General features: G+C 36.4%; 2 protein-coding genes across 4 annotated transcripts in view; one reads left to right on the top strand and one right to left on the bottom strand.

Moving 5' to 3' along the window:
* The window catches only part of GPR155 (G protein-coupled receptor 155), a 40,392-nt gene that overhangs the window by 14,953 nt on the left and 7,833 nt on the right, over positions 1 to 17,606 (top strand). For all 3 annotated transcript variants that reach the window (XM_081052377.1, XM_081052379.1, XM_081052378.1), the window contains 9 exons: positions 286 to 441; positions 3,914 to 3,997; positions 4,604 to 4,721; positions 7,943 to 8,027; positions 8,685 to 8,775; positions 9,776 to 9,986; positions 12,811 to 12,915; positions 15,302 to 15,438; positions 16,933 to 17,028. In XM_081052377.1, the coding sequence (XP_080908503.1) occupies positions 286 to 441; positions 3,914 to 3,997; positions 4,604 to 4,721; positions 7,943 to 8,027; positions 8,685 to 8,775; positions 9,776 to 9,986; positions 12,811 to 12,915; positions 15,302 to 15,438; positions 16,933 to 17,028 (1,083 nt within the window). The remainder of the gene's footprint in view (positions 1 to 285; positions 442 to 3,913; positions 3,998 to 4,603; positions 4,722 to 7,942; positions 8,028 to 8,684; positions 8,776 to 9,775; positions 9,987 to 12,810; positions 12,916 to 15,301; positions 15,439 to 16,932; positions 17,029 to 17,606) is intronic.
* LOC308499281 (T-complex protein 1 subunit zeta) lies at positions 1,009 to 3,014 on the bottom strand. Its single transcript, XM_081052380.1, has one exon. The coding sequence runs from the start codon at positions 2,912 to 2,914 to the stop codon at positions 1,319 to 1,321; it is 1,596 nt and encodes a 531-aa protein (XP_080908506.1). The 5' UTR covers positions 2,915 to 3,014; the 3' UTR covers positions 1,009 to 1,318.

Genomic DNA, 17,606 nt, shown 5'->3' with positions numbered 1-17,606 from the left:
GAGGGTGCAGCTCACTGGCCCATGTGGGAATTGAACCGGCAACCCTGTTGTTGAGAGCTCGTCCTCTAACCAACTGAGCCATCTGGCCACCCAACCGTGTTTTCTTTTAAGAACTCTCAGAAAGGGGGAATATGTTATTAGATAAAATGCTGGATTGTATGATGTCTTTTTACTGACTTTTGCTTTTATTTTAGAATGCCTTAATATGCTGTGGCTATTTAAAGTTTAAGGTAATTGTTTAAGTGTGACTGTGACCCTTTCCTCAATTTGATTTCATTTTTGTAGATAACCTCAGGGATGGTAATAAGCACGTTCGTGTCTGCACCCATCATGTATGTTTCTGCCTGGTTACTGACCTTTCCCTCTATGGACCCTAAGCCATTGGCATATGCCATCCAGAATGTTAGCTTTGATATAAGTATTATCAGCCTCATCTCCTTGGTAAGTACGTTTCAGTGTAAAACTGAATGAAAACCACAGAGTGAGTTTTCATTGGTAACAGAAGTTTAGGGATTTAAAAATCTAATTTCTTAGGCAATAGAGAATGCTAAAGCCTGCCCATAAAATGTAACATCAGCCATCTGAGTTTTGTCTTTCCAACTGAGTCAGAGTTGGGTAGCAGACAAGACATGAGATTTAGTCAGACTTGAATTTGACTCCTCCTATCACAAACTAGCTGTATATCTCTGTAGAGTTACCTTAACTTCTCTAAGCTTCAGTTTTCTCACTATAAAATGGAGATAATAATTTTACCTATTTCCAGGGGTTGTTTTAAGGATTATATGAGATAATATGTGTGAAAAACATTCTGCACATGGTGAATCACTATACAAATACTAGCTGTTATATAATGAATCATGGGGTTGGAGGATCCTTGAGACCATGTCCAACCACCCATTTAATTTTAATGAAACTTCTTGATATATCTACTTCTTGGACAACTAGAGTATCTTTTTTTTTTGTTTGTTTGTTTGTTTGTTTTTTGTTTTTTGTTTTGTTTTTCAAGCAGTATTTAATAAGGCAGGTAACATACTTTTCTAACATGGATTTTTATCACTGAAGCTACAGCAAAACATACTGTTCACTGGGTGAAAACAGCCTGCTTTATGTGTGTACACTAAGTGCAATTAAAAAAACATGCTGTAATTATAATTTCAGACTTTGGAATAGAACAGGTGCCAGTGTTCTCTCCTTTTTTCACATGGGAAAAGAAAATTCCGTTTAAAATTATTTGAAGCTTAGACAAAAATTCCACAGCTGTATTCTTAGGGTCACTCTGGAGTCTTCATGATTCAGATGATACAAACGAAGCTTCAATTCAACCTTTGAGAGAAGACATTCCAGCTCGCATGATCTCATCTACCAGGAGAATGTTGGTAGCAATCACAGTGCAGGAGTGAAGAAGCTGTTTCTTTACACAATAGTTATCCCATACGCCTGCTTGTGCCGCCACCATTGGCTCACCTGTGTTCAAGTCCACACCCACAAGTTGACCTGAATTTGAATGTTCTGCTTGAATTTTAACCAGTGTTTCCTGAAGGTCAAAACCAGAATTCTGAGCAAGTACCTTGGGAATAATGAGCAATGCATCAGCAAATGCTTGGACTCCCAGCTGAGCCCTGCCCTTTACACTGGGCTTGTATTTAATCAGGGCTTCTGCCATCGCCACTTCCACTGCACCAGCACCTGGAACTACACAGCCATCATCAAGAGCATTTTTAACGGCCCTCAAGCCATCTCTTATTGCATCTTTGATTTGAGTGAGGGTGTGCTTATTTGGTCCTTTGATCAATAACGTGACAGAGCGAGGATTGTTACATTTCTCAATGAAGGTGAACTTCTCTTCTCCCAATGTATACTCATAGACAAGTCCTGCATATCCCAAGCAATCAGGATTTAAGTCATCAAAAGAATTCAGAGCTACCCCACCACAAGCAAGAGTCAGCCTTTCCATATTTCTCCTTTTAGCTCTGCGTAGAGCTACTATGCCTTCTTTTGCAAGAGAATCTAAGGAAAATGGGTCAATTCCCTTTTGATTAATAACAACAAATCCTTTATCTGAGTCACCACAGACTTTCTTTTTCAGTTCTATTATTTTTTTAACTCTATCTTCAATGAATTTTCTTTCAGCTTTCACAAGTTTCTCTCTTTCTTCTGCACTCTTGTAAAAAAAGCCAGAATTCACTTCTGTTTTTTCATATTCTAATGACACATTGCATGTGAGGATATATGCATCTTCTACTCTTTTTTTCATATCAGGATGCCGTGCCCCATGGTCCAAAACAAGACCTCTGATTAAGCTTGTGTCGGTTTCAGATTTATGTTTCATTTCCATGATCTCAACCATGAAGAGGTCAATAGGTTCATCCTGCTTTTTAATGGCCAAAATGGAGTCAACTACAGCCTCTGTTAAGACATCAGCAAGTTCAGCATGAACTTTAGTACGTAGAGATGTTCTGGCCACATCTATGAGTGTTTCCCGGACCATCTCTTTGCTTACTTTGACTTGTTCCAAAAACTGAAGTGCCTTTTCCTTTGCAGCTTCAAATCCTTCTGTTATTATTCTGGGATGAAGACCTTCAGAAATGTAGAGATCCGCCTGTTTTAGCAGTTCTCCAATGATTAGGACATTGGAAGTGGTACCATCACCAGTTATGTCATCCTGGGCTGTTGCTACTTTGGCTATTAAGGAGGCTGTTGGGTGTTGAATTTGCATTTCATGAAGCAGCACGTTGCCATCCTTAGTAAGCTTGATATCTCCAGCACCAGAAACAAGCATCTTCATGGTGCCCTTAGGCCCCAAGTTGGTCCGCAGCACGTCCTGCAGCCCCCGGGCCGCGCTGATGTTGACCGCCAACGCAGCCTGGGCTCGGGCCACCTCGGCCTTGGGATTTAGGGTCTTCACAGCCGCCATAGCTGACCCAGCAACAGAAGACAAGACGAGCAGGCGTGAAGATGGCCCACCCAACTAGAGTATCTTATAGATCATGTTGCCTAGTAAATTCAAGTAGTATTCTGGCTGGAAAAGAGTAAGACAACTTTTACTATTAAAGGAAAGGAGATGGGAAGGCATATACATACACACACACACACACACACACACACACACGCAACTTTTACCATTAAAGGAAAGGAGATGGGGAGGCATATATATATATATATATATATATATATATATATGTACATATATATGTATAATATATATGCAACAAATAAAGGCACGATTAATGTAATTTTTAGGAAATTTCACTTCTGTTGCATATTAAAATCAATGCCCGCTGATAAGAAGGCAGTTTGGGAAGAGAGACAATATAAATTTTAATTGACAGTGAAAGGAGAAGAAAGAAGGACATGAACCAGCAAATTTAGCTGGCCACTGTCTAGGTAGAATAAAAACCCAATCCTTTTAAATATAAGAAATGCAAGATAATCTTAAGGGAGGCAATGTGTATTGTTTGAAGTAAGACAGCCTGGAATTTCCAATATTTACTTTATTTATTACCTCCTGAGCCAAAATGGTAGAATTGAAAAGGAGAACTTAGAATAGTGCATTGTAACTGCATCTCCCATCTAAACTCTTTTCCTGAATAGTTGGCTATGAACCTGTGTCCCACCCCAGCCACCAGAGGTAGGGAAAGCTAGAACATGGTCCTCGTCAAGGCATTAGTTCTTAAAGACTGTCACTTTTGGACAGTTAGTTTACAATAAGATCTCTCCGTGCTTTTTATTTTAATTTGGATATAGTAATTTACCTTAATACTCTTTTGGGAACTAGACAGGTTAAAGTAAATATTGGAATTTCTTTCTGAACCAAGATAAAGAGGATTTTTTACAGAGGCTAATCAATGAACTATTTAATAAGTAAGTATAAAGACTAAGAAACTAAATAACTTTTGAACTCTTTGTCTTTAAGATCTGGTCTCTCGCTATTCTTCTTTTGAGTAAGAAATATAAACAGCTTCCTCATATGCTTACAACTAATTTACTCATCGCTCAGGTTAGTAAACCAACAAATATTTAGAATGATGCTTTTCTCATTGATTAAACTACTATAGAGGAGAAAATTACTTCTCTGTGTTTTTTCAGTTATAAAGTCAAAAGTGTTTTTTACCAAATGCAATCAATTACAAGTTGATTACAATTAATTTATCCCTAATTTATTAAATATTGCAGTAGATCTTGAATTATATAAAGTTGACGCTAATAATAGCATTTGATGATAATTTTGCATTTTTTAATAGAAATAATTGAATCCTTAAAAATTAAACGCTCACAATCTTATTTTTCTAGTTAAACCTTTGCACATCTTAAATTATAATGGAAAGAAGGTTAGCATTTTCTGTGTAAATCATTATTAAATATAAGGTTAGTATTTAGAATGTTGTCATCTGTGTCAATTGAGTATGTAAATTGTTAAACATGGTATAACAGGGTTTCTTTTTACCATAAAACTTGAAGCTTTTGTGTAACTAGTATGCAATAGTTTATAATTATTCAGCAATAATTTAAAATAAATAATAATAACATATTTGCTGTGAATAAAACATGAGTATGACTCATATGAATATGACTGACTTTGTTTTTTTCATAATTTTTTCTTTAGTCTATTGTGTGTGCTGGAATGATGATATGGAATTTTGTTAAAGAAAAAAATTTTGTTGGACAGATTCTGGTGTTTGTTCTATTGTATAGCTCCCTCTATAGCACCTACCTATGGACAGGTAAGTTGGATCATGAATGGAAATTTAGGTCTGTCCCCCCACTAGAAGCACTCCTATTTGAAGTCTCCTAGTACAGGATTAAGGCATTCTTTCAGGCAGTTCCACCCACTAACATAGGCAGTCTGCAAAGCTGAGTCTGTTTCCTGATGTACTCTATTTTCTGACTGGGTTCGGGCAGTTTCCTGTCACGTGGTCCTTTTCCTCAGCATCTTTGGCTCTAGGCCACAGTCAGCCCAGCTCTCCTTTGGAAACACTAAGAGAGCAGGCACTGGAGGCAGGTAGAGAAAGTAGGGAATGGGCAGAGAGGTCTGAGGTGTAAAAAGTGTGTCCAGAGCTCACTATTAGAATCCAACTGAACTGAATGAAAAATTCTCGTTCTGCCTTAAGCAAATGACTTAACTTTTACATCTCCATTTCCTCATCTGTAAGACAGGGGACTGGGTTATCCCACTTTACAGAGTTATTTTGAGAATTAAATGAAACGTGGTTGTTTATGCCTGGTACATGGTAGGCACTCAACAAACAGAACTATATTATTAAATAGAGGGAAAAGTGGTGATATGAGAATAAGAAAAGTAAGGGTAAAAAGGGTATGGAAATAGAAGAGTACCCAGTAAGAAAGACTGTTTCCCATTTTAACTAGCTCCAAAAACGGTATTGAAAATGGTTTAGCACTTTGGTATTTTGAAGTATAGTATTTATTTGGATGCATACATTCTGGCATGTTTGTGAAACATTCTAATCTGGCTGTTTTGTACTCATACATACCACAAATGTGAACCTGTAAAATAGCACATAAAAGGAAATTGTAGAAGGGTAGGGCTGGTGACAGCCAGCCTGTTAGGAGGCAGGTGTCAGGAAGTGACAGTGAGGGCCAGTACTTTGATTTCATGCCTCAGGATCAAAAGCAGGACCCATCTAAGTCAACATCCTTTTGAAGTTAAACAACAGTGTGGTGAGGAATTACTGAATGAAAACTTCAGTGCCTAGGGAAGGGTTTGTGCTTTTTAAAAGCAAGTACTTCTTACATAGCGTAAGTTTTCATGAGATGTCAAGTTAAAACAGCCTAAAGACTTTACTTCCAAATACAGATGAACCAACTTGATTTCTAATACTTAGGGTTATTAAGGCTAAATTTATAATGAGAATAAGGGAGCAACGAATAGACCAGTGCATCAGAAAGGCTCCCTGAACTCCTCAGGTAGGCATGCCAAGATCTATCCAACAGCACTTCTGAATGTCTTCACCTGATGAAGTGCCCTTTAACCTTGAGATGATTATAACAGAATTTTAGGCCTAACATGCCATTTTAAATCATCTCATTCAGCCACTTTCAACATCACTTGTTTGCATATCGTTCTTATGACTTTTGTCATGTCTGCATACCACTTGTCCTTTTTTTCCCCTTAAAATTGACTCACTTTTTTAATTTTAATAAATTGAGCCTTTATCAGTAAAATCCCAGGTTTCATGAGCTAGTTAAATGTTTTTCAAGCACATGTTAAAATAAACACGTAACTAGTCAAAACTTTTTCAACCTTCTGTTGCCTGTTGTCTCTATGCTTTTGGAAACATTGGTCTGGTTTAAATTCTTCATTTTGCAAATGAGGGACATAAGGCCCAAAGAGTGTAACTGATTCAGGCAGGAGCTCTCACACCTTAATTAGTGGGAGATCCAGGGCTAGACTGGGCATGTTCCCATATCAGTCTTTTCACAAAGGAAGAAATAATGAACATTAGAAATTTAAAGAGTACCCTTGCGACTGTTAACACAGTTGGCGCACTTTGGTGATTGGTTACTTGTTTCCTTTCCACTTTGAAAACTTGGAACTGTAGAGTGTACAAATGTGTTTAGAGAAGAGCAGAAGAATTATAGTACCTCTTCAACTTGAGTAATATGTGGGTCCCTGTAAAGAAAACTGATTCTCAAGGACCTTAGTGTTGATTTATACTATTTTTAACACAGTGTTACTTAATCTGTACAATCTTAAATCTTATATATGGCTAATATATGTTTGAAATCAAAGCAAATTCACAGATGAGATTCAAACAAAACTATAAACTCAGTAATTCTAATTAGCAACATTAATTGACACGACAAAGGATCTTGTTTTGCTAATCTGAATCACAGCTTGAAATGTAAAATGGAACTCATTTCTCTGGTTAGGTTTGGCCCACCTTTATTTCCATGTGTGGGTTTATGACCTGCTTTTCTCACTGCTTTTCTCTCTTCAAACTACCATAGAACATTCATTTGGACCGTGTGTTGTGATATCATTTCGCCTTCACTTGGCTCAAACTGACTATAAAACCAAATGTAAGCCCTGAAATCATGAGACTATACTTTGGTTATAAGAAGGCCATCTAGGTGATTATCATTGAAAATATATCAAAAAGACTTAAAATTTCTCATAGAAATTTCCAGATCCTGAAGAATATGTCTTAGGAACCCTCCAGATCTGAGTTTTAGAAACACTAATAGAGTTGGACTTACCAGGGAGCAGATGTCTGGGTTTCTAGTCTTGCTCTGCCCTCTGCTGGCTGTGGGGCTTGGGCAAACCCTTGTTTCCGTATCTGTAAAATGAAGCTGTTCTTTTAAAAACAGTGGTCCCTTCTGACAGTAAAGTTCTAAGATTCTATGGCCATGTAGATTTATTAAACACGATGTTACTTGTACAAATAATTAGGCATAAATGATATGGAAAGCTTAAGAACTGTAAATCTTTTTTATTAAGTACATATTATATTTGTATTAAGGTACATCATTTAGATTTGGGGCATTTTCCAAAAACAAAACCTGTGTAAGAATTACCTGTGTAAGACAAACCTGTAAGAATTACCTGTGTAAGAAAAACCTGTGTAAGAATTAGCACAAGTAGAGTGGGTTTTTTTTTATGTTTAGAATTGTTCTGTAGCTGCTTAAAAAAATTAGATTCCAACACATCAGTCAAAAGAATAAGATGATTTGGGGCTTTTGAAAAAATCCTCATGTATAAAACAAGAAGATTTGAGTAAAGACATTATAGAAGGGAAAATACAAATGATTTTGAGTTAAGAAAACTTGCTTCAAAATACTGGGGACAGCTTTTACTTAGAAGGAGTAAATTCTAGGGCAAAAACTACAGGCTGCTACCGAAATAAGCTTGGCTAAATAAAGTTCCATGAACTCTGATCAACATCAAGAGTAATTATGTATCTTTCAATCTGTTTCTTGTTCGAAGGCCTTCTAGCAATTTCTTTGTTTCTTTTGAAAAAGAGAGAGAGGGTACAAATTCCTGTTGGAATCATCATAATATGTGGCTGGGGGTAAGTTGGTAGTTTTCTGTTTTCTTACATGTTTCCATATGTGCAATGTTAACGAAAAAATGTAACTTCCACAGCCGGAAGTCTTTTTAAAACAAAGAGTGTATTAGTCCATTGCTAGCAAAAAAGACCAGTCTTGGGGCATAGAGGCTAAACCACCAGCAGCATGGCTAGGTAGGAAAGAGAACATGTCCATTGTCTTGGAGTTTGCAAATTTTTTATACATCCAAGTAAGGGGAAGGAGAAAGAAAGATGTAAGCGTCTAAAGAATTTACGTTAGCTATAGGCAAAGGAGTGGGAGAAAGTGAAGCAGGGTCAGCTCTGGGATGGGCAGAGTCTGCGAAAAGAAATGTTTGCGCCTGTGGACTAGCTTTGGGCAGCAGTCTGGAAAGTAAATAGTGGGAAGCTCCTGGAGTTCCACGGTGCCTGGCTAAAAAACAATCTGTGGAAATAGGCACCTGGAAATCAATCCAAAATTCCAATAGATTAACAGAAATGTGAGCAGTCTTTTGTTAGGAGGCCCACCGCCATTACTAGACTAACAGTTCTGTCTCTCTCATTCTTTGGCCACTGTAATTCGATTTAGAATATCTCAGAATTTTCTCCTGTCAGCAGTAACTACTGTTCATCCTCTTTCTCTCTAAACGCTTGTTATTGCAGAATTCCTGCTGTCCTTGTGGGTGTTCTTTTGATAACTGGAAAACATAATGGAGATAGCATTGACTCAGCCTTCTTTTATGGCAAAGAGCAGGTGAGAGAGAAGAGCTTATTGACAGTTCTGTTCTTGGTCTCTTTTTAGCTTGTTAATGTGTTTTGCTATACTTCCATTAAAATTAATTTTGAAAATCTATTCCAACTTACTACATTTCACACTGGTGATCCTATATAACTTTTTAAGTCACACTTCAAAATGTGAAGATTTTACTTGTTTATGTTTTTAGCTGAGGATCTTCGAATGTTTGACACTTACTAAGTCTTCTTAACCACATTTATGAATTTATGTTCTACTCGAGAAAATAGTGATTAATTTAAAACCATTTAATAAGTTAGCAATAACATAAAAGCCAAGTTTTTTACTTGCAATCCTGTAATAAATATAAATTTCAGAACAAAAAGTATCAGGGGGAAAAAGTGTGCTTGAAAGCCTATAAAGAAGGAGACTTGTGGGACCTGCTGACTCAGAAATTCTCTAGGCAGTAGGGCCCAAGGATGTGTCTTTTTTAAAAGCCTCCTCAAGTGATTTCAATTTCTTACCCTTTATTTTTTTCTGTTTTGTAATTTTGAATTTTATTGGGTTGTGAGAATAAATAAGATTATATATAGAAAATAATTAGATTAGTGCTGGCATATAGTTAATACTCAATAAATATTAGCTATAATTATTTATCTTTGATATTATTACCATAACAAAATCTCTAGTTGAAGTACGCTTGAACTATGTATTACAGCAAGCAAAAACCTTGAGGTAAAGGAAATCTGTAAGCAGTCATTTAGATTGCTTATAAAGGAAACCCATGGCATTGATGTAGAGTGAAAGGAGCTCTAGATATCTTACATGATGACAAGCAAACTCTGATATTTCTATAAGCAACGTACATCCCTTCCATATTCTTCCTCTTTTTTAAGAACCACTGTTCTAGAGCATTTATAGGTATGGAGATATTGCATTTTCCACCAAAAATGTGCACTGAAACTATTCTATCAAGATGGGATTGTAACAATGGCCCAATGTCCTTTTGCACTGTTGGCAGATGATCATCACGTCAGTCACCCTGTTCTGCAGCATTGTCATGGCCGGGGTATCACTCATGTGCATGAACCGCACCACCCAGGCAGGACACTATGAAGGTTTCCAGCAGTCTCAGCACCACGCAGCCGCAGAGACTGGCAGCACCGCTTTTGAGGAGAGCCCAGTGCCGATAAATGAACCCGAACCTTTTACAAGTGCCGTCCCAGAGACAAGTATGATCCATAAACATAAAGAAACTCTTCCTTTTTAGCATGTGTCCTAAATGTTTTCTTTAAGGCAATTTCTTTGAGCTATTTTGAATATCACAGGTATTTGTCAAATGAGGAATTTGAGCTTGCAAGTTCATTCATTAGATTCTTGTTTGTAAGTCTTTTGTTAGGGTAATCTTTTGGTAAATCCTAAAACTTCCTCGGACCTGAGAGTTTTAGAAGACAGTAACAACTGAAGGAAGGCCCTTTCTAGGAACTTAAGTACCTACATTTGTTAATGTAACAGCATCGTACCAGGCAAGCACCATCAATAAAATGAAAAAGGCGGCCTGATTAAAGCAAGGTTAATGGTGTAAGTCAGGAGTTGGCATGTAAAGTGCATGGGCCAAATCTGGTCCCCCACCTGTTTTTGTATGGCCCAAGAGCTAAGAATAGTTTGTACATTTATAAAGGTTGAAAAATTACATTTGTGTTTCCACTTACATTTTTAAAGCCACTCTCCCTAAGTCGACAGTACTTTCCTAATCATAACCAGCATCCTCTCCTTCCTCACTTTCTTCGTGAATTCTTGCATTTATCCTATAAATCTATCTACTGTTTGTTTTCAGGCAGGGCTAGCCCACTGTGTCTTCCTCTCCCATGAGTGTTTCAGAATAGGCTACAAAAGGCCTGAGAACTATTTGTGGGAAGCCCTAAACTAAGTGTCCTAAGCCCAGAGACTTTTGTTGCTACCTCTGTACCTGTCTTTACATGTTCTTTAAATGCTGTGTCTTTACCTGTGCCATACATTTTCTTTAAATGCTGTGTCATCTCTAGCAGGAAAACTAGCTTACACCTTTACTGTAAATAAATGGAAAGCCAAAGACAGTTCTCTCTCACCTCCTCAGGAAACCTTCTGCATTGTTTATGTTTCCCTCTTGTTATCTCACTTTTATAATTGCTTTTGAAATCATCTGTATAACCCACTAGACTGTAAGAGCTGTGATTTACTTGCCTATCATTATGGCCTCAGCACCTAGCATGGTATCAGACTCACTGTACATGTTTAGTAACATTGGTTAAATGGCTGGCTGGCTGCCTGGATGGATGGATAAGATATGCCATGATTTTCTGAAGCTGCCCTGGAAACTGCCATGGCAGAGTACTTGTTTATTTGCCTGTTCATCTGTGTTCCTAGGTTTCAAACTTGTCAGGTTCTTTTCCTTCCCTAAATCCTGCTCTCTTCTGCCCTGCTGCTAGTAGTATTGACACATTACACGTGGGCTGCCCAGCCTGGCCTCCCCAAAGTCAATAATACAAACTAGTTCACTCTCCTCTGCCCCTTGCTACACATTTGTCAGAGACCCATAGTTTTCACATGTTATAATGTGGAATTATAACTGAAAGGAAAATTACTCCATTTTAATATGACATCAAACATTTGGTTAATAAAAGAAAAGACTAGTGAGCTACTTATATATTCTTCTTATATGTTTAAATGAAAAAACTGCCATAGCACTTTTCACAGTGACCATAATCTGTGTGTGTGTGTGTGTGTGTGTGTGTGTGTGTGTGTGTGTGTGTGTGTTTCCCTATTGTATGTCATTTGAGTGGACTGGCTTTATGTCTGTTTTCTTAATAATTTTATCTTAGCTGATTTAAGCTTTCAGGTTTCTGAAGATCAGAGCACTGGGCCAGATGATCTCTGGATTTTCTTTTTTATTATTCTGTGGCTCAATTTTAACTTTAAGATAGCATCATTATTGTAAATTTAGAAGGACATTTGTAATAGCTTATTATAGATTGTAGTGTTCATTCTTTTGAAATCTTTTGTTTTGTTTTTAAGAACAGTACTGAAGAATTAAAGCACATCATCAATGAAAGATTCAGCCTAGGAAATTATTCTTTTTTCTAGCATACTAAATTTTAATACAGTCTATCACTGAAGTTATTACTCTGTTATGATCCACATCAAGGAATGCCATATCTATGTATGTGTGAAATGTTTTAAAGGACACTGACTATATAAAGGAAAAAATTACAGTTCTGTAGCAGATGTCTCAGTGTGACTTCTGTAAACCAATCTACCTATAAATCAGTAAGAGATTTTCAGCAGTATATATTTGAAAAGAAAACAGGATATAATAGTTTTTACTATATCTTCTAAACTAGTGGAGACATTCTTGAAGTGAGTTTGAGCTAAACTTAGAGGAGGAGAGTTTGGATGAATTAACGAGAGTGGTAAGTCCCTCTCAAACTACGCCTGGAGACCCAAATAAGCATGTGATTTGTGGAGGACACTAAAGAATTGTTCTGAAAGAAGGGAGGGGCCTTTGCTGAATAGTGGGAGTGGCTGGATAGGGAGCAAGGGCCCAACTGAGAGCTTTCAAATTCAGGCCAAGGAATTTGAATTAACTACCATTAGCCAGAGAGCATTAGGGCGTATTTTTGAGTAGTGATGAAATAAAAGTTGTATTTTAGGAAAGTGTTCAAATACTTAGTTCCCAAAGCACAGTGGAAACTAGCAAAACAGCATGGATACAAACATTTTTCCTTGTCTCATACAGTGAGGAGACAATAAGTAAAGGGCTGATCTTCTGTCAGGCACTCTTTAAATGTTAACTCTTCTGTATGAGCACATTTGAATATTTTTCGATAGATACCATGTGACAACATTTCCATTGAGGCTGCATGGGAAATTTGTGTGTGTGCATAATTGGGTTTATTTGGGTGTTTTGTTGTTTGGTTGGTTTTTTGTTTGTTCGTTTTGTTCTGTTTGGCATCTCTTGAAGATGTCTACTTGTGTGGTGATTGGGCTCTGTCTTCATGCGTTATTTTATCTATATAGGTTGCTGCTCCTGCTCCATGGGAAATGGTGAATTACACTGCCCATCCAAGGAGGCAGTAGCAAACATAAACTCTAGTGGGCCTGTGACTACTTCATTTGAGAAAAGTAAGTACCTCTGGGCTATAAGGAGGGGCCTAGGGAACGGATTGTTCCTTATCCTTATGTCTTAAAAGAGCTCTGCATAGAATTTCTGTAGAAGTTATACTGTTTGAGAATATATGTTCTCAAATAAGATGGGAGAAAGTGTTAATAGGATAATAATCATGCGTAGATGGAATACTTATTTAAAAAATAAAGTTCTTATAATGTAGTAATAGGTAATATTACACACACACACACACTCACACAAATTAATTTTTCCAATAAATTTAACCCAAGTAATAATTCTAAGAAGTTTGCCCTAAGCACCATTATTTTTTTGGCCTTTTTTCTTGTTTTAGAAGCTGAGATTTTCTGCTGCTCCTCCCCCAGGGCCAGGACTAATTAATTAGTGCTTAATTACATTTTGACTCCATATACTTAAAATATACCCTTTCTGATGAAATAAGAAAATGTTTAAAAGTAATAACCTTTTGGCATACAGACTAAAAGATTGAATTGCATTTGTGGTCTGAATTTCAAATTATTCAAAGCAATTATTTAGAACACTTATGTGAAGTTACAATGCACTTTTAGTTGATTATGCTTATTTATAATCAAACTAGAAAGGGAAACCACAAAAAGTCCTTTTTATGATGAAGCATATGTCAACCGTGTTGTTGCCAAAGGCAATATGTTCTTATATAGCAAATGTTGGGAGGATTATAAGGAATGACGCAGGCAACTCACTTAGCACAGTGAGTGGTGTACAGAGGAAATGCTCACTAACCATCGCAGTAGCAGTGGTAGTTGTTTGTTATTCAGGCAGGGTTTATATTGCGCTGCTATTTGCCGGCTACTAATGAAAAATAGTAGAATTCGCATTTCTATTAAAAAAAGTAAAAATATGTCTGATGTTGGGCCTTCACTGACTTTCTGATAGGAAAACCTATTTTCGCATTCAGTTAAACTGTCTTTCAGTTTTTATTTGTGTGACCCCTTTTTAAAGCTAATGTTTCTTTACATCAGAATTCCCAAGCCATTCCACCTTATTTTTTTCTCCCTACACAATCAGTGTACCTAATAATAAAGCCCACTGACAAATTTAACAACTTTTTTTCTTTTGCCTCCAAAAATCTCCTTATGCTTTGCTTATCTGTCATTCTCTTCTTTAATAATGCTGATTCTTGAAAACAAAAGTGGGGACTTCTTAGATTTTCTGACCGTATTTTACAAAAATTATATAGAATGGGCCATTATAAATGGACTTCATCTGCTCATACAATTTAGTTTTATTCCTAAGCCTGAAATAAAGCAAGTTTAAAGAAATCAACCATGGACAAACGAGAAATTTTAGAGTTTAATAATATAATTAATTACTCACCCCCAAAACACTTGGCACAGCACACAGGCAAAATAAATATTGCAGTGTATAAAAAACGCAAATAAAAGATACTAAAATTTGTTTTATCCATTTTTATAATATCTGAATATTTTAAGAGTAGTATATAATTACGTATACTGCTAGAATTTTTCTACAGCAAGATATACACAACTAATTTTTATTAAAATAGGATCATATTACAGAGATAGTTTGGCAGCCTGCTTTTGTTTTATTTAACAGCATTGTGAACTTTCCCCCATGCCATTAGCTATTATGCTAGATTACGTTTAATGCCCTGGGAGTATATGTCCTTTTCTAAAAAAAGTGGTTTTAGGAAATAAAGTTTTTATTGTTAGCTTGAGGGTGAGAGGTACCCTGTATTTTAGTCATTGAGTCTTTAAAACAAGGCTGTATGTTAGACTACACATCTATTTTATAATAACGCTTTCCCCTGCTTTTGATGCCATACATATATAGTGAAGCTGAGGTAGGAAAACAAAGGTTTCTTGGGAAAGGCGCCTCATCCCTATTTTAGGCCAGAGAAGAATCATGCTTGTGACTCTCATTTGGTTCCATATGTGAAGAGAATAAAGTGTATATTTTTTATTTGGTTCCTTAAACGTCTTTCCTAAGGCAAATTTTAAACTCTGTAATGAAAGGCAAGTGGTAGTAGTTTGTTTTACAGTTAGCCAGAAATAGGGTATTCGTGACCAATATATATATTTATCACAAGTGAAATTTGAATGATTACTTCACCCTTCCAAAAAAGCATATAAATGTTACGTTGTTAAATAGTGTAGAAGGGAACTATTGCATACTACTCATGTTTTTTTCAGATTAAAAACACTCTACATGTAGAACTCTCCTGAAACAACATGAAGGAGCCTTCCTCAGATTTCATCTAAAATAATATACTGATTCTGAGCTGAAAGCGCGTATCTGGTGGTTTGCTTAGGAAGTCATTATGAATTTAAAATGCATTCAAATAAGAAGCTCTGATTACAAATTGTTGTACTTACTGTTTTATAGATGATCATTGTGTGAGCCGCTGTAACTCCCAGAGCTGCATATTAGCCCAGGAAGAAGAACAGTATCTACAGAGTGGAGACCAGCAACTGACTCGACATGTGTTGCTGTGTTTACTTCTCATTATTGGCCTGTTTGCTGTAAATGTTCCTTCTGATTTTGTTTTGGGGCCATTTCTTTAAAAGTCTGGCAAAGGTTTTATTCAGGCATCTGGGAGAAATTTAGTGACTACTTCCCCTGGGGTGTGGTGGGTAGGCCATCTGAATCCTAATCTTGAGCTAAACGTTTTGGGGGGAAAGAGGAATGAATAATTCACATTACTCTATTGCCTAAATGCTCCAGTAGCTTATTTTGCTTAGAAGCACTTGCTCATTCTATGTTCTGAACCTAGAACTTGGTAAAACCAGGTGTCTGCATGATGTATGCGGGGCTACTTATTCCTAACGTGTTTCTTGACTGACCTCAGTGGATAAATGTCTACATGGCCTCTTAGAAGATATACATCAGATGAACAAACTTTAAAAAGTGATTTTTAATTATGAAAATAACATAACCACTTCATACAACAGATACAAAAATAGAGAAAAGAGGAAACATATCCATCATAGTACTACTGCCTTCTATTTTTTAATAACCTTTTTCATGGTTCTCATCATACATACAGATTACATCCTGCTTTGTCATTTATGTCAAGCATTTTCATGTTGCTACATAGTTGTTCATAACTGTTACTTTAAATGGCTCCTCAGTGAACCATAGAGGAGATACATTATAATTTACTCAACCATTTATGGATGGTTCCTAGTTTTTCAAAATGCTCTAATAAACATCTCCATGCAGTATATTTCCTAATGATAGATGCCCAAAGTTGGGAAACCTGGATCAAAGAGTATAAATAGTTATTTGCCTTTGGATGCATTTTACTAAATTGTTTTCCAGAGGAGCATAATAGATTTGTAAAGTACTCTCACCAATTAAATATTATAAAAATTTTAATTTGATAATTTTATAAGCTAAACATAGCACTTTATTTTTTTAATGCATTCCTTTGTTTACTAATGGTTTTTTTTAACGTTGTTCTTCTGTGCTTTTTGAATTGTCAATTATTATAATTGTTTGAGATGGTTCAAGTGTAACTTGCCTAGAGGTATGAACTGGATTATATAACCTGTAAAGAAACCCTCTTACCCTTTTTACATTGGGATGGTCATTACATAGAATGATAGAAGCCAGCACCATTTTAACTGCTGTTTAAGAACCAAAATCAAAAAGCAAGAAATGCTGCCAAGAATTGGTGCTTAGTGATGTGATTGTTTTCATTGTGTAGAACTAATTTTAAAATCAGCCCTGTCTTAGGTTAGTCGGCAGTCCTGATATATTATGTAAGCTTCTGTATTATGGCTCATGTCTTCTTGCTTCAAATCTGATCAGAATAGATGTTGTTTGAGTGACATCTGTCAAGAGGAGAGGTTGAAACCTCTTGTTTGAAAGACAAAGCTTCTATAGTCTCTTGGTGTTTTTCCCTTTAGTCTTTTTCTCCCTAATTATTAAGTAGGTAAGTTATTGTTCTGTGTTCTAGATAGAAATGATTAGCTTGTTTCATTTTAAAATACTACTTTCCCTTCCTTTTACAGAATCTTTCCAGTTGTTTATGGTGGCTATTCAACCAAGAGCCTGGAAGACTATATGTTGAGTTACAGTTTTTCTGTGCTGTGTTTAACTTTGGCCAGGTATTTATTTACTGAGAACTTTGAGAGGTTTTTGTTTGCTTGGATGGATTGACTGGGGGTGGGGAGGGTGTTCGGAAGTTGTTTTCTTTTAAATCAAAAGAGTTTAGTTAGTTTGCCAGCTGCTGGTACGCGTTACAGCTGACAGCTGCTGCCTGTCTCCTAGCAGAGATGAATTATTATATAGGTTAAAGTCATCAGAATGCACGCAGAGTGTTGTAGTCAGAAATACCAAATAGTTTTTTAGCTATGGTTTTGAGAGAAAGAATGATAACTTAAGCAGGGACAAGATGTTCCAAGTTCTGTTTGAACTTTGTTGTGGTCTTAATAAATCACTCTGGGAAAGTGACTTACCTTCTCTGAGCCTTTAGTTTAGTCACTTAAGTTGGTGGACATTATTTCATTTACATTTTTATATCTCTTGAACAATAGGTACTTAAATCTTTTCTAAAAATTATAAATTGGTGTATAAGTAAATTTTGGCCAAGTAAATTAGTTACCATTCCTTGAGAGGCTACTATATGCCAACCATTGTTAAGCATTTTACATTAATTATCTCATTTAAATATCACAATACCTGT

This window comes from Rhinolophus hipposideros, assembly GCF_964194185.1.
Source record: "Rhinolophus hipposideros genome assembly, chromosome: 6".
Taxonomy (NCBI): Eukaryota; Metazoa; Chordata; class Mammalia; order Chiroptera; family Rhinolophidae; genus Rhinolophus; species Rhinolophus hipposideros.
Note: the sequence above shows the minus strand (reverse complement) of the source record. Positions and strands in the feature narration are given on the sequence as shown.